Raw genomic sequence first — 24,744 nt, 5'->3', positions numbered from 1 at the left:
CTGGTCACTTCATTATGTTTCTTTACACTATTGGAGGACCTGAACTAATTTTTATTCCAACCACAGAGTGAGACATTTCAGCCTCACGGTCTGCGCAGCATGCCAATGAATTACCAAACTGTGAGAATTAAAAACAGACACTGTAAAGATGCTGATCTGTGTATCTGGTATTCATGTGTTAGACTTGGATTCAATGCTGCATTTTTTCTAATGACAGCGCAGAAGCCAAACCTGCTGGGTTTTCAGAAATATAGACTGTGGATTTAATAGTTTTTTTAATGACAGAAGAAATTATTCATCAGTAGACGAGTGTGACAAATACCCACCAGAGAAGGACATTTCTAAACCCACTGAGGGAAAAAAGACTGCTGTGAAGAAGGTGGGAACCAGCGTATGGTGATATAAATATCTGCTGTCAGTTCCTCTGTGGGCTGTGGAGATGAACAGGTTACCGCTGTGAATCACATCATATTCAGTGACCAATGACGCTCAGATGAAGCTGTTCAACAAAGTGTTATTGATCTGCTGAGAGGTCAAAGATTCAAGGACAGGTGAAACATGTAACAGTGCGTGCTGTCCACACAGACTGTATATAAATAACGGGCACATCCTCCAAGGTCTCTCCAGGTGAAAAGTGAAGCTGCTACAAAACCTGCATTCTTTATAATGTGCAGCAGGGGGTGACTCCTCTGGTTGGAAAAACATTTCAGTTTCTAATTTTTCATCTTATTTAACGCAACATGACATTAATTTTTGGAAAATATGATCCTTTCCACACAGCTTCCTTAAGCCCAAACAGCTCCTCTTCTCTCCACCACTTCTCGTGCTCATGCTCATTCAGTTACACGGGGACAGGTCCAGGGGAGATCTGCACACATACAGACAATCGGTTAGTTTCCAGGTTCAGAAGTACTCACAAGTTCAAATTGCAAGTAGCAGGGCGACTGACACTGATGGCTCAACGATCCAGCAACGAGTAGAGCCGGTCTGCCATCTTAAGTAGCACGCCAATCGTCCTAATCAGCGGCAGGTGTGCTGATCATCCCCAGGTGCGTGGGCCAGGGGAGAGCGAGAGAGAAAGAGAGAGCAGAAGCGAGAGAGGGGAAAAAACAAAACATAGCGTCTGACAGACGTCAGCTGGCGGGATGCGGGGATCATGACAATTATCCACATCTCTGTCTTTCTTTCACAGCGTTTATAACTCTGAGAATAACCAAAACTTACACAATGAACTTCATATTTTATTCAGGATGATCTGAAACAATGAAACCATCAGGAAGGTGTTTAGCCAGGAGCTGTTCTCTCATAGACTGATACTGGAAGTCTTTGTACAACCCCAGGTATCAGCCTCTGATGGCCTTTAAAACAAACACAGGTTTAAGACACATGTGGCCTTTACAGTTAGGAGCTGGACAATACACTCATCTTTTATACTTTATATGATTACAACTCATGACTCAGCCCCACTGTTGAACTGACTGCCATGTTCCTTCCTCACCAGTGGTTTACTGGATCCAGTGACACATAGATGTCCTTCTCAGGAACCGGGCCTGAGAGACTTACAGTATGTCACCCTACACAACCAAGGGTGAACAGATTCAGGGCTATGCACATACTCACAGAGCTGGGGTTACCTCCGCTAACAGCTACTGTTTTGAGGAGGACTTTCTCTACAGGAGGGGCCTCAAACTTAAGCGAGCAGCAGGCCACGGCCACTTTTGTCTTCAAGTAGTACAAAAAAACAAACAAACAAATGAGAAAACACCCACAAATATTTCTGAAAATGTAGTGTTTTGTTTAAATTTCAAATATTGTCTGACCTGACAAAATTAAAATGCAGACATAAGCGTACACATTAGTTTTTGACTCTCACTGAACTAACACAGCCAGTCCCTCAACATGTTTGTGCTCTCTGATCATGTTGCCATCATATTACATCATTTTTTGCTTTTTAAAGAACTTATTTTAACATTGCACTCAACAACAAACAAATTCTCCCTCACAAAAAAAGTAACTTCGACGGCCAAATTAAATTTCTTCAGGTCAAAATACGGGCCGCAAGTAGGGGTGACATGGGCTACAAGTGGCCCCCGGGCTGCGAGTTTGAGACCCCTGCTCTACAGTCTTCCTGGATGGGCATGTTTTACCAGTGCATCTGCCCATTTATGTTTTAGTCATCTTAAAAGCTTTATCAGAAATTAAGCATTGCTCACTAAACAACTGTTCAACCGAAGGTAACATAAACAAGCTTATTATATATACACTCCTCATAGCATTCTTCTATATATCAGCCATGTCTGCATAAGCAAACGATAAGAGCAAGAGACCAAAAAATATGTTATCCTAATGTAAACAATGATCTGTAATAAATGTCTGGTTCTTTCACTGCCACAAATACAAAGTACAGAACCAAATGTGGATTATACTCGTAATAAAATGCCGAATGAATTTATTTCCTTCTGTGTGTCGAAGAAAAAACAGATCGTGCATCTGTAAGAGTTTGCTTGGTTTCTGGGTTTTAAAGCAAACAATATCTGTCTGCTGACAGTTAATGCTGTTTACTGAAATAACATTTAGACTGCAGGACTCGTTAATAGTAATTCTTTATTTTTACAAGTGGTGTTACTCTCTTTACTTAAGTACAGTACAATGTGGTATTATTACTTAGTAAAGGATCAAAATATTTCTTCCACCACTGTGCTTTTATGGTATTTCTTGACAGTAAGAAAATACGGAGTATTTCCATCCTTTAACGTTTGTCCATAAATGTGAAATTCTGTGATAAATATTTGTTAGAACATAAAAATGACAATAAAAACAAGAAAAAGTGCTGTTTAATATAAAAACATTCACAATGTGAACTCATCTCAGTTTAAAAAGAAAATCCACACAGATTGAAAATAGATAAACATTCTGCTGTTAGAAAGCATCAGAGCAAAAAAGCTTTCTTTGGTTTTCTTTCATCGTATGTAAAGTCACAACGTCTCATGTTGCCATGACGACCACTGACCTGTGAGGGTAGGGCATTGGGGTGGCGATGGGATATATCCCACCATCAGTAATAACAGATATCCAAAGATTCACCAGTCACAGGCACAGCTGTACGGAAAAGTCTGAGCAGTTTGTTTCTCTGTAATTAAGAATTTTGCATGTTAAGAGGCTTATTTTCAGTCTTTGTTTTGTTCCTTTTAAGCACTAAATCTACCTGGTTGCAGCAATGAAAAATATATTTCAAAGAGCGTGCTAGAAAAATTTCCGTTTTCCACTTTCTGTTTTCGCCCCTCTTAAGGTAACAGCACGTATCCTTTCATTTTCTGGGGGATGACATTTTTCAATTTCCACTTAAAAATGATGAAGATCAAGAAAAAGAATCAACAGCACATCTGCTCAACAGAAAAGACGACGGAAACCTCCATCAGGGGGCAGGAGTGAAGGCTCATAAATCACTATTCAGCACTAAACATCATCCTCGTGGAAAACCTGACCCACCACCTGATTACATCTGTCAGCATCTAATGCCTGCAGAGCAACATCTGGACAAGACGGAGCGGTTGTGGCAGGAAGCGCTTCACAGGGGGAGTGGACTGAGTGGTGGGTACGAGTAACAGTGCATTAACATTTAAAGTCATGCTCATTTGCCCAGAAGGGGGCTTACATTTGATAAACATCCACTTTATCTCAACATCTACCGCTCTAATGATCGTTAACTGATATCTTTAATAGCATTTTTGTGACTTCACAAACTTTCTGTAGCACCGCCCTCAGTAAAAACTTTATGTGGCAGCCAATCATCTATAAATCATCAGAATGCTTGTTCACATTATTGCTGTAATGAGCTCTGCGGCCTATAGAGGGCACTAACAGCACGTTACACGGTTAAATCTGGAACTCTTCACCACATGCGTCGGTGTGTTTCCAGAGGCTTTCTAGTAGGAGGAAGCAGGTCTGGCAGGCATCAGCTTATCCTGGTTTACAGGGACGTCAGTTCTCACAGCGCTGCTCTGAGGTCAGACCATGTGACTACATCAGATCAGCTGACTGGGTTTATAGTAAATCCACTCTGGCATCCACATGAGAGGTGACGTAAAGCCTCCTCTGAAGAAAAAGTTTTCTGTGCAGTCTGTGTGATCTGTTAAAAACACGTTATACTGATGCTGAAATCAACCAGGAAGCTTCATCGAAAAATACTCTGTCATCAGTTCTCGATCACTCCCAAATTAGGAAGTGACATCATACTTTATGGACCCGTCTCCTGTGGGTTTGTCATGAATCTTAAACAGCGCTGTTCAGGTCCTCAGGCCTTTTTGTTCACAAAAAATCGATATAAATGCTCACTTGTCTTCATACAGCAGCATGCCGTTGAAGATGGTGAGCGGCTCCACAGAGTGAGCCAGTTTGCCCATCACCAGGTCGATGCACACCGTGTCCTGAGTCTGCAGAGGCAGAATGATGCTGAAGACGGCCAGAGAGCCCGGGTTAACTTTAGCCTCGGCCACGGGGTTGTTCTCCAGGCCCTCAGGCTGATAGCCTCCAGAGTCCACGCGGGCCATGCCGTAGTTCGACTTTGACAGGACTGCCTCGATCTTTTCGTTCCTGTGACCTGTCAGGACGGCGCTGAAGTAGTAATTTCCATCTACAGGTGCAGTGAAGATACCTGCAGGGAACCGGTTCACAGTATATTAAAGCAGAGATCAACCAGGAAATGTATGCATTAGTTTAATATGTAACAGGTTGTTTTTTTACATTCATTAAGCTGCAGATGGCTTCAGTTCTGATCAAAACTAGGAAACTGTTTCTAAACTGGAGTTCAGTGATCATCAAACAACATCCTAATTTTTGACCTTTAAATATATCACTTTACTTCAGTTATTACAAACAGGAAGTAAATATGGACATAAAATAACATCAAAATAATTTATAGGTTAATTATCGACATCAACACAATGCCAGGAGAAGATTAGAGTCCGAACTCTTAACCCTGTGACTAGTGGACAACCTGCAGATGCAAGCCTCTGTTCGTGCTCACCTGTTCTCGGGTTGTAGAAATTTCCTTCGTTGACAAAGACCTTGTCAAAGACGATGGTTCCTGCTCTGTCCATGGGGGCAGTTAAAGCAGCAGAGAACGACAATTTGGGGATTTGAGCATCAGCGCCAGGAAGGCCTGAGAAGATACAAAGACACAGTGAGAAACACACACACCGCTCTGCAGAGAGAAACAAACAAAAGCCAGATCACAGTGAAAATACTGCACACAACTGTTCTTCTACTTCAGCCGGTTTTTCTCTTAATTAAAGACGTACCTGTTTCCCCTTTGGGACCTGCAAGAAACCAGAGGACATGTTTAGTGGAATAATAAAAAGGTGCAACAATAAAACCCAAAGCAACCAGTTAACAGTGTGTTTAACTTCAAATAGAAGTGAGAAAGCAAACAACAGAAACATGTCGGCTGTTTGCTTTGCTGAAGATGAACATTCATCAGCCTCCAATGATGCCTCTGACTTCCTCAAGAATTTTCAGGTTACAGTAAAACAAATGTTACGTCCAAAATGCTGACTTTAACTAATTTTATCACAAGCAAATTGTCCGTGCAATTTTGAAACATAAGTACTTGATGGTAAATTTAAATTTACTTGATTGGTGCCCATTCAGTTTATACCAAACCCATTTTTCCTCATGATAATTTGTTTTTATAAATAAACATTTGATTTGAAAATTTTATTATTTTATATATTTCAGTTGCTTTTTGCTCAAAATTATTGCTTACTGTTTACTAAGGGTGAAAATCATTGTTTTTGAGTGTAGTGAGCGTTTAGCCTGTACTTTTAATGTGAAAAAACAAACAGGAAGTAGTGAAAAAAATATGATTTTAGGTATGTTAGCTGGCTTAGTAATAGCTTTACTCACGACTTTTAGTCTTCCTGTATATCACACACTCTATAAATGTAAAATATCCATCTCACCAGGTGGGCCAATTTCTCCTTGTAGTCCTGGAAATCCAGGGGGCCCTGGGAGGCCAGGCAGCCCATTGAAGCCTCGTTCTCCTGGGTGTCCTTGAGGTCCAGGTGGGCCTGGTGGGCCTGTGCAATGACACAAACCTTCAGCTTTGTTGTAACATTTTAGTCATCCTGAGATCATAGACTTCTACTGGACTTGACTGGATATGAAGCCAACAGACTTTAAAATGTTAGAAAGCTTCGTTATATTCACCCAGTAATTCAAGCGCAATCATTCGTTACTGTTCATTAAGTTCACTGGAGAAAGGGAAGCTGAAGGGTTTAGTTTCAAAACAGTTTTTTACAGCTCACTTGGCATTAATATTTAATGACACGGAACAACAGACGACACACTGAAGACAAAATCTGCAGGTTTAGTTCAAGCTGTTGTTTGTTGGCTGCTGATGCATCATCAAACAGATCGACAGTGAAATAAAACAAATGTTACAAGTTGCAAAGTGCAATAATAAAGTTCTACTGCTCTGTCTATAAAAGTAAAAATAAAAACCTCGCAGCCTCTTCCAACCTAGCAATCTTTCCTTCAAGGTCCTCTCCTTGAGCAGCCGTGCACCGCCTCCAACATGACTGCTATTTTTAGATTTCACAGCAACCCTTCAACCTGAATTTTATTTGGGGAAAAGAGGATGAAGCCATAGGCAAATAGGGTAGGTGGTGGGCAAAAGTCACTTTACCTTCTGCCTTCTTGCGCGCTACACAAAGTCAATTCACAACATTACAGATGAACTCTTCTTTGGAGGTTTCACTCTGGGGGATAAATTCATGCTGCACAAGTCCACGAATGTGAAGAAAGAAGCCAACAAAACAAGAGCACAGTCCTGGTGGATCTTCTTGTTAATATAAAGATTACAAGTATGCTCTCTAAATACGTTCAATGTGAAATTGCACTAGGAATGAGGTCAAAATGAGCCTTCAGGAGGAAAATTTAAAAATAGAAGCTGAGCAGGAAGCGGTCCAGAGGTGCAGAAAGAGGTGACCTTTGAAGGAAAAGATGCCACATTTAAGTTTTTATTTTTTCATACGTGGAGCTGTGGATACTATTATTCTTATTATTACTATTATTATTAGTTTTCACAATCCAGGCGCATATTCCAAGTGGAAACAGAGAACAACAAACAACATGTACATCTGACAAACTCTGGAGTTTCCTCTGGATCTGATGACATCACAAACTCCCTTTTAGCTTTGCAGTTAGTGAGTAAATCAAAAGAGCATTCAAACCTCTGCTGAGCAGTGCCGGGCCTAGAAAACAAAACACCATGAACATACTTTCTCACAGTTTTTTTCTTACGTGCGTTGTGTTTTTTTCTGAATCATTATTGTGAAACCCTCCAGTTTATTCTGAGTACTGCTTGATTCGTCCTGCAGAGGGCAGAAAGTTACTGAAAACGTTTACTGTACTTCAGGAACTTCATCAAACGTCTCTGATAAATATCTTTGCGCTTCATATTAATAACATAACTGAGCAGCTCATCCTGTACATTTACTTTCACGTGTGGTAAACTGTAGTAAACACGGAGAAGCTTCACCTTTCATCAGTCTATCTATATTAGATATCCTTGTGAGGATTTCAGCACATCAGGATGTTAATAAATATCTAATCTAAGAGATCTAAGTCTGTCTGAGAGCACTGTTGTAATGATTGGTGGTCCCCAAGACAAAGTCAGTACATCAAGCCAATAAAAACCCTGCAACCCTCTTTTCATGTTATTCAGATCAGAGGGGAGCTGTGCTGAGAAATCACACTGTAGCTGAAAACCCCCCAAACAGAATCAGAGGAAGGAGCAGCTCACCCGTCAGGTCATGCTCTGACAAACCCTGCAGGTCTCGGGAGACCTGGTTCAAGCTCGAGTTCAGGTTCTTCACTCTGCTGTGGATGTCGTCCTGGCCGTTCTGGATAAAGTCCAGCAGACCTCCATGACGGATAACGGTGTCATTCAGACCAGAAACACACGTCCACAAACTCGAAACGTGTTTGTTCAGTCCTAAACACGGAAAACATCAAAACATCAAAATCAGCACGAGGAACATATGTTCGTCTTTCTCGTGTAACATGACACACTTGGTACGCGGCAGTACCCTCAACTTTTTCCTCACGTCATCCAGTTGAAGACGTCAGGACAGAAAAAACACAGTGAAAGATGTTTCTAGAGAAATGAGAAGCTCACTTTCTCTGAATTCCAGCTGAAGAACTCACTTTCTGACCACAGCAACACAGCTGGAGCACAGCTGCATCAGCTGTCGGTCCGCAGCACGATTGGAGTTTTGATTTGCACATATTGGGCACTGTAGTGTCCCAGTAAGGACACGGTGCCAGCCCGGTGTTGTAAATATATCCTGCAACATGTAAGTACATAGAGTGTACACAAAGATGAACTACTGTTACATCCATCTGGTTTATTATGTTTAGCAAAAAGTAGTTACTTTAATTAGTGGAAGTGATAACTAGCAGACAGGTAAACATTCTAGCTGACCTGCAACTCAGAGTAGTATCTATACCAGGGAAAGATGGAGTAAACATCCTTTCTAACAGATGCACGGGTTAGAAAAAACCCAACATAATCTCCTCTTCCTGAATTATTGTCCTGCTTATTCACAATGCAAGTCTACATGGAAAAACAATTTCTCATGAACGATGAAACTGTTTTTATTTTTCCTTGATTGATTTCTTTTTATACCCGATTTCAATATGTTCTCCATGTTGAATCATCTGAACCTCAGTGAGGCACGGAGACACCGGCACACATGTTGTGTTTGTTACCAGCTCAAATACAAATTTGCATGTCCAAGATGAAAACACATGATAGGCTTTTTAAAGGAAGAGTAAACATAGTAGTAAACATTGGGGCGATCGTGGCTCAAGAGTTGGCAGTTTGTCTTGTAATCGGAAGGTTGCCAGTCTTGGTCGTTGTGTCCTTGGGCAAGACACTTCACCGCCTACTGGTGATGACCAGAGATGGCGTCAGTCTGCCCCAGGGCAGCTGTGGCTACAACTGTAGCTTGAATGAATAGTGGAAGTGTAAAGTGCTTTGAGGGTCTCGAAAAGCGCTATATAAATGCAATCCATTATTATAGACACGACCATCAAAATGAACCATACCTTCCTTGATTTTGAGGATGGAGTCAGAGACCCCATCCAGTCGTCCGCAAACTCCCTCCAGCTTCGACAGCCTCTTCTCAAGCCCGTCTCCAGACCTCTTACAGTCTCCCATCTCAAGCACTGTACTCTCAAATCGCCGAATGTCCCTGTCCATCTTATCCAGACGATTCCGGTTGTCTTCGATGTGCTCTGTCAGCTCCTGCTGGACTTTGTCTATCTCAGAGATGATCTTATCCTTAGTATTTCCTGTCAGGATTTAGAGGGTGACAGAGTGAACACTAGCTGGAGGCATTTAATGCAAAGCTATGTTTGTTCCTGAGCTCGGCTCACCGAGGTCCGTGATGACGCTGTCGTGTTTCTGCACCGTGTGCTCCAGACCCTTCAGGGTGTCGTTGATGGAGCTGAAGGTGAGGATGACATTGGACAGTTCGCCCTGCAGCGTTTTCAGGTGGTTATTGTTGATGCCTTCATTCACGCTATGGCCATCTAAAGGCTTCGCAGGATCCAGCGGTCCACTGTTGTCATCTGTGCCACCAGGTCTAGCATGATCAACACCTATTGGGGATTGAATTTGCCTATGAATTATGTGTTCAAGTGGTAAAAACAAAAATATCTATTTAATTAAACTTTGCTTTACAGGATTTTTTTCCCCTTAAAATATGTTGATGCTTGAAAAAATCAGTATCAGAAATGACTGTATTTTGGTCAGGTAGCACTCAGGAGCTCACTATCAGCTCATCACAGCAGCTCCACCATCAGAGCGAACCATGCAAATAACATGTCTTCAGACGCAAATAAAAGAGGCTTCTAATGCAGGACACCCTGATGCATAACTGCAGTTCAACACGTTGAAATAAGAAGACGCATTTCATCTTTGTAGATTATTCAAATGCAGATGATTCGACATAGCTGAATCCTCTTAATTCATCTTTTACTTAGCTGTAGTTTTCACACTGAAACAGCAGTGCTTGGCCACATACTGAAAAGACTCCAGAATATTCCTTCTGCAGACTCATCTCTGCGGTCACAGGATTATGAATACGGGGTGGAAATCAATTTTGGATATGACTGTGCTGTAGACAGTTTCAAGATGCAGTGCTAAAAATCACAGTTTATATTTTTATATCTCCACCAGGGATAGAAATAATTTAACACAGGGACAGAAATGTAGTGAGGAAAATGCCCCATTCCACCCAGCAAATCCCTGAGTATTACATCAGAAGAAACTTTGAGCAGACATAATAGACCAATACAAGCTGTTCATGGACATCCTGTTAGAGCTCTGTCTGCCCTGTGTGAAAAACAGACAATTAAAACTGCCCACAGGATTCTCCAAGATCCCTCACATATTTTACATTCTGTGTTCGAGTGGCTCCCATCTGTGTCCAGGATTTAGGACACAGAGAAAGAGAGGCAATTTTGTCCCTACAGCGGTCCAGACTCTGAACTCTGACCCTTTCCTGCCCCAGTATTACATCCCTACCAGTTCTACCAGGAGATGAGGTTAAGTTAAAAAAAACAAAAAACAGATCTGACCTGTGGTCATGTCCGGGTTGCTCTTGCATTGGTTGGTGCACCTCCTGACATCATCCTTCAGAACACTGACTTCACTCTGCAGGACTGAGCACATCTGGAAGCAGCTGTCTCCCTCTGAATCCAGTCTGTTCTGGATTCTGTTGATGTGGTTCTGAATATTGGATAGCGCATTCTGGGAATAATTCTTCATCTTCTGCAGCTCTTCCTCCACCTTCCCGCACAGCTCGCAGTCCTCGCCCAGCATCTCCACCACTGTCACGATTCGGTTAAAGTGTTCTCCGTGATCACCGGTCAGGGCTTTGATTTTACCGACGTCATCGGTCAGGTCCAAAACCTGGTTATTGATTTAAATATTAACAAATGAGATGACTGCATAGTCACAAAATCTGAGCTTCTTTGACACAAAAGTCAGTTTATAATCCACACATCACAGTTTTAATTTAAGTGCGTTGATTAATATTACAAACTTTGCGAAATCAGATAAAGGTGAAGATAAAAAACATCCAACCAAGCAGCAACTTTTAGGAATAAAAAAAACCCACAAAATAAAATCTGCCAAAAAACTGCAGTTCCTCAGAATGGCCACTGGAGGCAATGTTAAAATTCCCAACTCTACAGCAGAAAAACATGTCTACAGCCCAGTTTAATAAATCCGGTCATTCAGTCTGACGTCACTAGCCGTGTCTGGGCCTAAACTCCGCTGCAGGTCCATATATCAAACGATCACTATGGCATTAATGAGAGTTGAAAAACTGTCTAAAGTCTTTTATCTTTAATAAAATGATCAGCGTTCTGCTCTACCAGGTGTAACAATTGAGTTTAACATCCAGGCATCCATGAAAACGGAATTTATGACATTTAACGGAGTTAGAAGTTAGCAGGGAGTTAGCTCGCTAGCTTCTATCTAAATACAATATAGCATGTCCTGACTGCGGGGTTTTGGAAACAAATTAAAACGTACATCTCTGTTATCACTTCCAACATAAATGAAGACAGAAACTAAACAGCAGTGACGTTTGTAGGGTTACTGAAGTTGGGCTAGCTGGTATATAATGATGTGCTACGTGACCGCTAGCGACACAGCTATGTTAGCATAATATAAACAAGCTAACTTTTTTTCCACTCGATAAAAGTTAACGTGAGTGTTCTCGGTGGTCAGGAACAAATGTAATCGCATGGCAGGATGCTGTAAAAGGACCAAACTTCAGCCAGGAGAACAACTGAGATAATCCATCCACAATACGAGGTTAGATCCGGTGATGGTATGCAGTACAGTGCAGCCAGATCTCAGTTGAAAAGAGGCATCAGAGAGGCCAAGGCAGCGTACAAGAGAAGGATCGAAGACCACTTCACCACCAACAACTCACGACAGGTATGGCAGGGAGTTCAGCACTTAACCAACTACAAACCTGGCAATACCACGTTGACTGAGGGTAACGCGGAGCTTGCAGAGGAGCTGAACCACTTCTTCGCACGCTTTGAGGTGAAGGGACCAGAGGCAGCAGCAGCAAAAACATCGGACAGCAGCAGCCCAAGCCTCATAGTGCAGGAATATGAGGTGAGGCGCACACTGAGGGCAGTGAACCCCAGGAAGGCCACCGGACCAGATGGGGTAACCGCAAAGGTCCTAAAAGAGTGTGCAGACCAGCTGGCTGGGGTCTTCACTAAGATCTTCAACACTTCACTGTCCCAGTCCTGCATCCCGCCGTGCCTAAAGTCAGCCACAATTGTCCCACTGCCAAAGCGTACTAACATTAGCAGCCTCAACGACTACCGACCAGTTGCTCTAACACCTGTTATAATGAAGTGCTTTGAGAAACTGGTCCGACGTCACATCATGTCCTGCCTGCCACCCACACTCGACCCGCTCCAGTTTGCATACAGAGCTAACAGATCAACTGAAGATGCCATTGCTACAACGCTCCACACCACCATCTCTCACCTGGAAGTGCAGGGCCGTTACGCCAGGCTGCTCTTTGTTGACTTTAGCTCTGCTTTCAATACGATACTCCCGGACAGACTAATAGATAAACTGCTGGAAATTGGACTTCCTTCCACCACCTGCCGCTGGATCAGAGACTTCCTCTCAGACCGTGTACAGAGAGTTAGAGTGGGGCCTCATCTTTCCTCAGCCCTCAGCCTCAACACCGGCTCTCCACAAGGCTGTGTACTGAGTCCCCTACTGTACACTCTGTACACACATGACTGTGTTAGTTCCCACCCAGACAACACAGTCATCAAGTTTGCAGATGATACCACTGTGGTGGGGCTCATCTCAGGGGGAGATGAGACTGCATACAGAGCTGAAGTTCAGAGGCTGTCAGATTGGTGTGCAGACAACAACCTGGACCTCAATACCACCAAAACAAAAGAACTGGTAGTTGACTTCAGAAGGAGGAAGTCCGAGCTGCAGCCTGTCAGCATCAACGGGGAGTGCGTGGAAAGGGTCTCCAGTTTCAAGTTTCTGGGTGTGCACATAGACACAGACCTCCAATGGAGCTCTAACACCTCTGCGGTCTTAAAGAAGGCCCAACAGCGTCTCCACTTTCTGAGAATCCTCAGAAAAATGGACCTGAAGAAGGAGCTGCTGACCGTCTTCTACCGCTGCTCCATTGAAAGTGTGCTGACATATTGCATCGGTGTGTGGTTCTCCAGCTGCACCACAGCACACAGAAAGGCACTCCAGAGGGTCATCAACATGGCCCAAAAAATCATTGGACATCCTCTTCCCTCCCTGAAGGACCTGTACAGCACTCGCTGTCTCAAGAGGGCACGCAGCATCCTACGGGACTGCACACACCCAGGACACGGGGTGTTTAAGCTGCTGCCGTCTGGCAGGAGGTTCAGGCTGCTGAGGTCCCGAACAAATAGACTCAAGGACAGCTTTTACAACAGGGCAATAGCCCTGATCAATGTAAATAGCTGACCTGACTGGATACCTCCCTGGACTTTTTAGGGGGAGGTAACAATGTTTAAAACGATAACAATAATATTTATATTTATAACAAGGTGCAATAATAATTAATGTGCAATAATAACAGTGTGCAATACACATACACTTATTCTTCTTTTTTATACTAAGTTAATATACTGTGTTGTGTTGTTTGTTACGTTGTGATGTGTCATATCGTGTCGTGTTGTGTTATATGTAGTGCCGACGTAGGACAGTTTTTCCAATTTCATTGTACTACTGTACTATGTATGACTGTGCAATGACAATAAAGAGTTATCTTATCTTATCTTATCTTATCTTATCTTATCTTAGTCATTCCTATACTGCTGCATGGGATGGGCTGTAGTTACATCCTAAGGTTTTAAAAACTGAGCTTAAATAAATGATTAGCGGTAATAAAAGCCGAGGGAGGTCAACAGTGATCACTGACTGTTTTAGGAGCTTTTTGAGATTAAATAGAAGGAAATACAACACATTAAACATGTTAACAACACAAAAGCCATATTAAACGCAGACTACTTTAGGCCTGGAAGTAGGATTCGTCACGTCATCACTTAACGACCGGATAGTGTCAGTCTATACAGCTAGCTTACTTCTTCGTAACATCTCTGTGGGGTCTTTTTTTAATTAATAACCCCTTTAAAGTTTAAAGTTATACAGCATTTTGGGTGGGACCACTTCAACTAGCACAGAAATGCTAACAGAGGTGACCGTGAAAGCTAGCTGTCTGCTAAACTTCATGTCAGCTAATTGAGGTCACTAAACCCACCCTCTCAATCCTGTTCGAGCTGTTGGTGCCTTTTGGAGCTTTTAAAATAACATTATTTTGAATAATAAGACTTTCAGTTGCACATCAAGAGTCTTTGAGTTATTGTGAAAAATGATTTTCTTTGGCTCAGGAGTCCAATCTAGTCGATGCGCTATAATGTTAAGGTGTTTATACAGAGGACATTTATTTGAACATGCAAGGAATTCTTAATCTGTCCTGTAATTATTTGTTGTGCTGAGCCAGATGTATGACTCACCTTGTCATACAGAGAGTCTCCGGACATCGACAGGTCTTTGAGTTGAGTGTTGAAATGTCGAATCTGATCCTCGTTAGCCACCACTCTCCACTCCAGAGACTTCTTGGTTGAATTGTCTCTTTCTCCTCCCGTTCCCGGTAATCCTCCCCCGGTACCTCCCCAGCGTCCTCCTCCCCCTGTACTTCCTCCTCCTCCTCCTCCGGCTCCCCACGTCCCACCTCCATCCCCTCTGTTACCCCCCTCTTTTCCTTCTCCTGTTGATCCACCCCCTCCTGCTCCCCAACTTCCACCTCCATATCCCCCGTCACCTCTCCCTCTTCCTTCTCCTCCTCCTCCTTGTTCAGACGCTACACAGCCACACTTCTCCAGCCTCCAGTTCATTTGGGAGGTGGTGTTTTCTAGTTTCGACAGCCGCTTGTCATGATCACGTATGCTGTTCTTGACCTGCTCCACGTCCAGCTCCACGTCTGCGATCCTGTCGGCCTGGTCATCAAACCGCTCCAGAAACACGGACCTCAGCTCGTCCAGTTCTCTGTGGAAGTAGTCTTTCACGTCGTTCTCCAAGTATGAGCAGCTCTCTTCGGTTTTCTGCATAGTGCTGTTGACCCGTCGCTCCAGATCCTTCAATCGGTTGTTCAGGCGTTCCTCTGTTATCATGGCATCCCTACCATGCCCGCCAGTTTCACCACCAACAGGTAACCCTTGTCCTCTGGACCCAGTGTTTTCGCTGCTACTGGTGCCACCTTGTCCGCTGAGCTCCCTGTCCAGGCGGTTCTGCAGAATATCAAAGTTCTCAGAGGCCGTGCTGATCTTGCGTTCAGCATCAGTTACGCGATCTTGGAGGTCAATGATGATGTCGCAACATCCCTGTGAACGCACTACGTCCCGCCGCAGCCCGTCCAGGCTCTGCCGATACTGGACATCCATGGCGTTCATCTGCTTCTCCAGAGCTCGAATCCTCTCACGGTCCTGCTGCTGCTGTTTGCGCAGATCCTCCACACCGGCCTGAAAACATCCAGCAGTGAATTTAATCTTACTGAAAAACACCGGCTAGAAAGATTTTGGAATATCGGCTTATTAAAGTTGTCTGATACCTGGCAGGAGGAGCAGGACAGCGACACTCTCCTCTCCAGCTCGCTCAGGATCTCCTCCTTCAGTGAGTTCAGCCGTCCTTCACTTAACGATCCTCCAGACACACCTCCCTCCAACTCATTACCTTTCCCGTTCACCAGGTGGTTGTTGATGCTGACCAGGGTTTTATCGTGAGCCTGTTGAAGGTGAAACAGTTTCTGATTAAAACACCAGCACAAACACAAACAGCATAACACATCTTTTCCTGTTTTAGCTTCTTTACTCAGTCCACATAACCTCCCAGTAAAGCTGAAAACCAGCTCACCTGTGTGCGGTTGTCCAGCTGGTCCAGTTTGGTCTGAATGCTGTGAATCGTCTCTTTAATCTCGGGCTGAGCGGCATCCGCAGGGTTTCTCCCTCCTGAGCTTCCTCCACCAAGTCCATTCCTGCCGCCCTCCTCCTGTAAGCGCTCATTCATGGTGCTCATGGTGGACTGAAGGTCCTGGAGATTTTTTGTAAGACTGCGGATCTTCTCCTCCAGCTGTCTCATCTTCTCGTTGTCTGCTCGTTAAGGAAAGAAATGAAGCGGTTACAGAAACTCTTAATAAAATAAAAGAGTTTCTCTTTTATTTCCATTTTTATCATTCTTTAGAATAGACAGAATCCTGTCACGGCACCAAGAGACACTTTCAGTCATAGTTTTTATTTCACACATTAAACAAACAGCTGCTGAGAATTTCCAGCAGTAGCTTCCTGACAGCAGTCAACACTGTCACACACAACCAGCTGCTTCTTTTACACAAATGCAAGCTTTGGTTGCTTTCACACTTCTCACATCTCTTGGAAAAAGATGCTTCTGCATGAAGATATCATATCATAAGTCTTTTACTGACTAATTAGATGATGGTGTTTCACTGGCAAAGCTAGTGCCCCTGTTTGAAAAACAAAGGAGACATGTGGTCAGCACTATGTTACTGAGAACCGAGCTCCATTTTCTCCTTTTTGCGAGCAGCTTTTAGCCGTTTGGTTGAATAGTGATTGATTTACGAAGTGAACTGGCTCTCACCAGAAGAAGTGAGCAAAGGCTGCAGATTAGTTTTGATCGACTAATATCAGATGCTACTGTTTGCTGCAGCTTGCTGATGATTACTGAGATGACAGCAAAGAGAGAAAATAAAGAACGATTCAGTGCACGATTGAGTTCCTGCTTCAGCTCTGGTTTTTATTGAGTCCATCTGGGTCTGGTGTCGAATGTTAAGCCGTGTTAGATCCTAAGAACAGGGAGAATCTCACTGGGAATTCTCATAAAAGGAATCTCCGCTGGTTTTTAAAGTGTCTACATTCAGTCCCATCTCATGGTGCAGCAGATGGACTGAGGATGTGCGTCTTTGTCTTCATGCACTCCAGCCACAGCTTTTCTTTAAACTGCCGAACTTCATGTGAATAAAAGAACAAAATGAAAATCCACTCACCCGCGTTTCCTCCAGACTGTCCAGATCCAGAACTGCCTCCCCCATAACTATGCCCTCCTCCACCTTGTCCACTGGTCGTCCCCCCTCCCTGTCCGGGCTGAGGTCTGGTGGTGGATATCTGAGTCCCTCCTCCACCAACTGGACCAATGTTGCAGTCTGCTCCACTGTAACCATGGCAACACTTCCAGTCCATCTCTGTCACCATTTTGTAGGCGACTTTGTAGCGCGGCCTCATGTAGGTCCGATAACTGCAGAGAACCAGGACGAGCACAAACTGATGACTCTGATTCACACACTATGTGTGTGTGTGTGTGAGTGTGTGTGAGAGTGTGTACTCACACCACCACCCGGCTGCACTGTCCACTCCCCCAGCTGCAGGGATGATAATCAGGCTTCACGTAGGTTTCAACTCCATCCTCAACCACACAACTCACCGTCTTTGTGACCACAAACGCACACCAGTTCCTGTTAGACACACAAATATAACAGTAGAATCACAAAATGAGACAATCCCAACAATCAGGACGGAATACAAAACTCAGGAGTGAGAAGACAAAAGTCAGTGACATGCAGTAGTGGATGTAACATGAGTAGAGATGGAGAAAAGCTCAGTGAATCATGATAAGTCCCTCAGCAGCCTGAGCCTATAGCAGGATAAGGGAGGGTTCAGTATCACCCGATCCAGCCCCGACTATAAGCTTTATCAAAAAGATCTTAAAGCAGAGATGTCTGTCTCCTGAACCCAAACTGGGAGCTGGTCCCACAGGAGAGGAGCCTGATCTCTGTTTTACTTCTGGAAACTCTAGAAACCAAAACGAAGCTCGCACTCTGAGAGTGAAGTGCTGTGACATCCTTAAGACCTCACAGCACATAACACAGTGTTACACTTTCATACATAAATGCTATGTTTAACAGTAAACCCACAAGCAGAATCTTAATAGAGCTTTGTAAAGGAGGTACTACACGTAATATTTACCCATGATTTGGGCAACCGTTAATGAAGCAAAATCTTACAGCCAACATGAGCGATGCAACATCAAAAGCATAAAAATAACATGCACTCCCTTGAAATACCGTTATCATAAAATAAAATAAAGGGAAACGTTCCTAAATGTCATAGTTTAGAGAACTCAAGTCAGACATAGAACAAAAGGTGAGCCTTTAATTCAGACTGAACACAAAGTAACAAAGTCCAAAATTTGAAACCATCAAAAATCCCCAAACCAACAACAGCAGATATGCTGACGAGCAGAAGAAAGGACTGTGTAAAAGCAGAGGGCTGATTCGGCGACTGGAGACCGGAGGCACAGCTCAACACAGAAAAATCCGGCAGAGCAAGGAAGTAAAACCAACACAGGAAACAGACGATAACTAACCTTTAAAGTTAAACTGGGATCCAAAAGTCACACACTATACACGGAAATGAGAAGATTCACATAAAACATGAAAACAGAGACAAGAGAACGCTGGAGGACGAAGACACAGAAAGATAAGACAACGAGAGAGGAACAGATAGGGAAGACTGAAGACACAAACCAGAAGCTGGTAATCAAAACGCCACAGAAACTCAAATAACACAACGAGAACTAAAGCTCAAAATTATTAGAATGATAATGAAACAAAACAGGAATCGCAAAGTCTAGAAGACATTAATTAAAAACTACAATTTCATGCTGGAGGGTTTGTGAATCCAAACAGAAACCAAAACCACCGCGACAGTAATGTGACGATCAGATAATCAGTTTTTGGCTTCTTTAAGTTCAACTTAAAATGTTAGTTTGAGTAATAGGTGAATATTTTCTTGACCAAATTCTTTCAGCTAACAAACTCAAATATCTCTTAATAATATTTCTATATATTTCTGCAATATTTCTTACAGATAGTGTTGGATAAGATGCTGGTGATGATCAGATAAATTAAGTGATGATATTTGATGTTTAAATTGTGTGCATTCCCCCAAAAGCATAAAAGTATTTTCATATATTTTATATCCAAGCATATGATAAAAGAATAGTTTCTCTTGAAGCTGTGTACACTTGCCACTCACACACACACACACACACACACACACACACACACACACACACACACACACACACACACACTGGTTTATATCAAGCAGGTCTCTGTAACCTCACGTCTTTACAAGTGTGTCTTTAAAACTGAGACATGTTTCAGGGGGCAGAGTGGGTTGCCCACTAATCACAGGGTTGGCAGTTTAAACCCAATCTAGCCCAACCACATGCATGGCAGCTCCGCCACCATGACTATGGGAGCAAATGGGTGAAAGAGAAAAACCTTGAAAAACTGTTAACTTCACACTGATGGCGTATGTAAACGGACAACATTTAAAAAGTGCAAACATAATGAACCATAAAAGGAAAACTTTCCAATCACTTTCCTGTGGTAACTTCATTCATACTTCAAATATACCCTGTGACCTCTTACTGTTTGAGCTACAGAGGAGTTTTTGATATATTACGTTGCCTTATTCGACTATACTTTGATGTTAATGTTCTCATTGCACCGCTGAGGGTGGATTACTTTTTATGTTTCTGAAGGAACCTTTTTTTAAAGTTTTTTTTCACTTGGTCAGCTGCAGCATAGAGGCTTAACCACAAACATCTGTTTAAGGTCGAGCGAGGTCAGCACTGAGCATGTGCAGATGTTTCTTGATGGTTGTGGTGCAGCACGGTAGCAGACTATTCTAAAACAAACTATCTTTAAACCTGCACACTGAGTAACCTGTGAAGCGTCTCGTTTTTTTCCAGCACGGCTGACTTCCCACCGTTTAAGGACTTTTATTTTGAAAATACAGCTTTCTCCCATAGATCCATTTATTTTGAAGGCTACGGTTGACTCTGCGGTCTGCATTCTTGGCCATCTCGGCTGATTGAAAACATGTGAAGCGAAGCTGAAAAACCATCAAATGAAAATGTGAGTGCTGCCGCTCAAACACCTGCAGACCCTCTGAAGAATATAAACACGCCGGATCGCTTTCTGTCTGTTTCTGTTCCCATGCGGGTTATAAGTCAAACATCCTGCCCGGCATCTGACAGCTTCAGTCATCGAATCCAGTGACACGCTCATTGTTCACATGGCATTGTGGGTAAAATCTCATGACAAGTTAAGCGCGTGGTGCTGATGTCATTAGCGTGTGATGGCGATGAGTTTCCATCCGTCTCGTTCATGTCGGATCAGCAGCAGAAAGACTCGCTGTGTTGTGTGTTTGCGTGTAATTAGGTTGAATTGTTGTCTCTGGAATCCAGAACGATGAGCAGAAACAATCATCTCATGAACCATAATCATGCTGTTTCACTGCTGAGGTTGCATTCGTTGAAATATTTGGAGGACATAAGGAGGGGGCTCAATATACACCAAATATATAAAAAGTAACGCAAAGTGCTTTAAATGCAAAGCAAGCAGGTCTGTATGTCAGTGAACTGAGATGTAGTCATAATCATAATGAGATATCCAAATGTAAAGAGGGATAAACAGAATACATTCTGATCAGTTTAATGTGTAATTTAAATATTCTATCATTCATTCAGTGTAACTACGAGAAAGAAATGACCTCCACCTTCACCATACGAGGTGCAATGAAAGAGCCGAATGACTCCACCCGCGAGAGCAGAAAGCTAAACAGATCCTTCGAGGTCGCCTCTTTGAGCACCTCCTTTGTGCTGCTGTTTTTGGATTGCTCACTTGCACATACTTGCAGCTTTGTGGTTTTGCTACGGACCCAAACTTGCACAGTTTTGGTTTTGCTTTGATTTCTCTTTTGATGACAGTTGTTGAAAAGCCCCACAATGTGGTTCCGGGCTTCTTTGTTATTCTTGCCTTGAGATTTGGACACAGATGGTGACAGTGTCATCGCAGCAAGACTTTCCACTGTATTGTTCTTACTAAGCACCGGTGTGGAAGTCTGTATTTCCATCTCCATCCCATTTCTGAGCTAAAAAGCTATCCTGGAGCTGAGTGTAGGTAAAATCAGGCATTTTTCTCTGACGCTATCTCACATTACAGGTTAAACATATCAATCCATTTCAATAAATCCTATCTAGTTCCTTCAACTTATCTCTCCTTCGTGGAATAATATTGCAAAGACCTCCAAATTTTCAAACAATGAAGTTGAAGGTGTTCAACTTCAACTTCATCCAACAAATTATTCAAATGAGATGCTTCTCCCACTGAAAACGCTACGTCCAGATGAACAGAATCAACCTTTGGGAGTACAAAGAGATTCATTCATTTTAACCAGATCTCCAATACCACCTCCACTTTAGGCCTGCCACCTGTCCAGTTTCCTATTTTGTCTTTTGAGGCCAAACTGCACACCATATTGAAATATGCCAGGTGTTGGTGAGGAAAAAAACTATTTTGTGCTGTGAAATTTTGTTACCTTTGGAATTTTTCATAGACAACTAAAGAAACAGGCTGTGACAGGCTGCTAGCTGTTTGTTTTCAGTTCATCACTTGAGTTAGAAGCCCCATTTTTAAGTGGCTTAACTAACAAACAAACAAAACAAAAAGTTCACTGAAAACGGTAACGTACAAGGACGGGACTGTAAATGAGCGAAAAGGCAGCCAGTGCCCAAAGAAAAACTTTGAAAGGTGTCAGGAAAGGCAGGAAAGGAATTGCTAAAGAAACTAAATATAAAGGACTTTTGCAGAAACCTGCTGAGGGGAAGCTAAGTCATATCAGCTCAGCTATTATGTTACAGCAGTGCAAACTGTGTCGCTCTGCCCAATGAATTTACGTGTCTTCAGTTGGTGATTGTGTATAAATGCATATTCATGCTTGACCTTAATCTGATGCTAAGTCTTGAAGTCTTCATTCCTGGAATTGCAGCTATAGAAGATAAGATTTTAAGCACTGATTAGGTGACAAAAAGTTAGTTATCTTCACGTCTTATTGAGCAGGATGTGAGACAGTATCAGACCTGTGTGACAACAATGTGAAGCTTTGAAAGTTTCAATGTATGCAGGCTAATGCCTTTCTTATGCTAGAAAGCGGAGCGCTGATTGAAGTCGACGGCATCCGGTTGATTCATGTTGTATGTGAGCGTGCACAGAGGTGGAGAGTTAACAGATAGCGCTCTCACAGATGGTGGTTATCTGAGTGCCGTTTTAGGATTTGTTGAGCCAGCCAAGTTTGGCTATGTCAAACTTTCCTTAAGAACCAGTCTCAACACACAAAAGCACCAAACTTACAGACAAGTCCTCGGTAGATGAACATATTGCTAAAACAAAAAAACGTGGAAGCTCTCTGAACCCTGGCCAGCAAAAATGGGCTGTTATGTAATTCTAAAAATATGTGTTTATTTTCTTATTTACACTTCTGTATTTGTACAACATTATTAATTAGTGTATGGGAACACAACAGATGGTGCATGTCTATCTGATTCACTGTTAAAGAATTCTGGCGAGAATAAATAAACCACATCAGTAAGAAAGACAGTCATCTTCTTAAATGTCAAATCTGAGACACTGTTTAACATTGTGGTTTACAATAACAAGATCCTGATGGTGAATATTATTGCAGTGAGATTCTATCAGCAGATATAAGTTCACAGAGGGCATTTAAATAAATGTTACACAGCAGAAGTCTGTATGAATGCGTTTTACTGAAAGTTTGAGTTGCAAACATACTCATATATCAATCTTAAATCGGACGAAAGGGAATTCGAGTCACTTGGGGAATGATAAAACACAGCTTCCCTTGTTTGGACATTTTCAAGTTGAAATTAAAAAAAACATTGTACATACAGACAAAAACACCAGACAAACTGTTAACCCCCCACCCACAATAAAACAACATGTAATGTTAAAGGCATGAGTGACGCCAGCACACAAACCCAACCCAAACTAAATATTTCCTGCATGTCTACAGTCGACTCAGAGATCCAACTGTATTTAAATATTGCACAGATGAATAAAGCTTCAGATTTCTCACTGCACAGAATATTCTCATCTTTACAAGAAGACGTAAAGCCAAAGAAGAGACAAAGGCTCCTTTCACCAACTGACAGCCAATCAGAGAGCGTCACAGTAACAGTGACCTAAAGTTAAAGCGGGGCTGCTGACATGTTTTCAGTCAGTGTGAGCATGACTCCTGACAGTGAGTTTATACTATCAGCAATGATCAGAATTAAAACAGCAAGTGACCTTTGACCTACAGCAGGCTGAAAGCAGGACAGAGTTAAGTGGAGGCTGATAAGGGAAAACGCTGCCCCTGACAGAGTTTCTCTTAAAACAGAAACAACATCTTCTAAAAGCACAACGGGCCTGACTTGGCTGATTTATGGTTACATTGAAAATGAATAAATATAAGAAAAATATAAGATAAGCAGGAAACATGAGCCTCACATCCATTCCTCTGATCAGTTAATAGCTCCATCCATCCATCCATCCATACATCCTTCCCTCCATCCATCCTTCCCTCCATCCATCCATCCATCCATACATACATACATACATACATTCATCCATCCATCCATCCATCCATCCTTCCCTCCATCCATCCATCCATCCATCCATCCATACATACATACATTCATCCATCCATCCATCCATCCTTCCCTCCATCCATCCATCCATCCCTCCATCCATCCATCCTTCCCTCCATCCATCCATCCTTCCCTCCTTCCCTCCATCCATCCATCCATCCATCCATCCATCCATACATACATACATTCATCCATCCATCCATCCTTCCCTCCATCCATCCATCCATCCATCCATCCATACATACATACATAAATACATTCATCCATCCATCCATCCTTCCCTCCATCCATCCATCCATCCATCCATCCATACATACATACATACATACATTCATCCATCCATCCATCCATCCATCCATCCATCCATCCATCCTTCCCTCCATCCATCCATCCATCCATACATACATACATACATTCATCCATCCATCCATCCATCCTTCCCTCCATCCATCCATCCATCCATCCATCCCTCCATCCATCCATCCATCCATCCATCCTTCCCTCCATCCATCCATCCATCCTTCCCTCCATCCATCCATCCATACATACATACATAAATACATTCATCCATCCATCCATCCATCCATCCTTCCCTCCATCCATCCATCCATCCATCCATCCATACATATATAAATACATTCATCCATCCATCCATCCTTCCCTCCATCCATCCATCCATCCATCCATCCATACATACATAAATACATTCATCCATCCATCCATCCATCCATCCTTCCCTCCATCCATCCATCCTTCCCTCCATCCATCCATCCATCCATCCATCCATCCATCCATCCATCCTTCCCTCCATCCATCCATCCATCCATCCATCCATCCATCCATACATACATACATAAATACATTCATCCATCCATCCATCCTTCCCTCCATCAATCCATCCATCCACCCATACATACATACATAAATACATTCATCCATCCATCCATCCATCCATCCATCCATCCATCCATACATACATAAATACATTCATACATACATAAATACATTCATCCATCCATCCATCCATCCATCCATCCATCCATTTTCTTAATCACTTTATCCAATTC

General features: G+C 42.7%; 1 protein-coding gene across 2 annotated transcripts in view; it reads right to left on the bottom strand.

Moving 5' to 3' along the window:
- Nucleotides 1-2,587: 2,587 nt before the first annotated feature.
- Nucleotides 2,588-24,744, bottom strand: part of LOC309720563 (EMILIN-1-A-like) — a 30,830-nt gene continuing 8,673 nt past the window's right edge. Inside the window, exons 2-14 of one of the 2 annotated variants that reach the window (XM_082557594.1) lie at nt 17,508-17,633; nt 17,169-17,416; nt 16,022-16,257; nt 15,720-15,893; nt 14,626-15,630; nt 10,648-10,981; nt 9,442-9,666; nt 9,112-9,357; nt 7,805-7,996; nt 5,961-6,077; nt 5,301-5,318; nt 5,027-5,161; nt 2,588-4,654 (exon numbers count right to left, since the gene is read on the bottom strand). In XM_082557594.1, coding sequence (XP_082413720.1) covers nt 4,332-4,654; nt 5,027-5,161; nt 5,301-5,318; nt 5,961-6,077; nt 7,805-7,996; nt 9,112-9,357; nt 9,442-9,666; nt 10,648-10,981; nt 14,626-15,630; nt 15,720-15,893; nt 16,022-16,257; nt 17,169-17,416; nt 17,508-17,633 — 3,379 coding nt within the window. In that variant the 3' untranslated portion in view covers nt 2,588-4,331. The other variant, XM_082557595.1, reaches the window with a different exon arrangement.

The sequence above is a fragment of the Aulonocara stuartgranti genome (assembly GCF_965226115.1).
Source record: "Aulonocara stuartgranti genome assembly, chromosome: 1".
In the NCBI taxonomy this organism is placed as follows: Eukaryota; Metazoa; Chordata; class Actinopteri; order Cichliformes; family Cichlidae; genus Aulonocara; species Aulonocara stuartgranti.
Note: the sequence above shows the minus strand (reverse complement) of the source record. Positions and strands in the feature narration are given on the sequence as shown.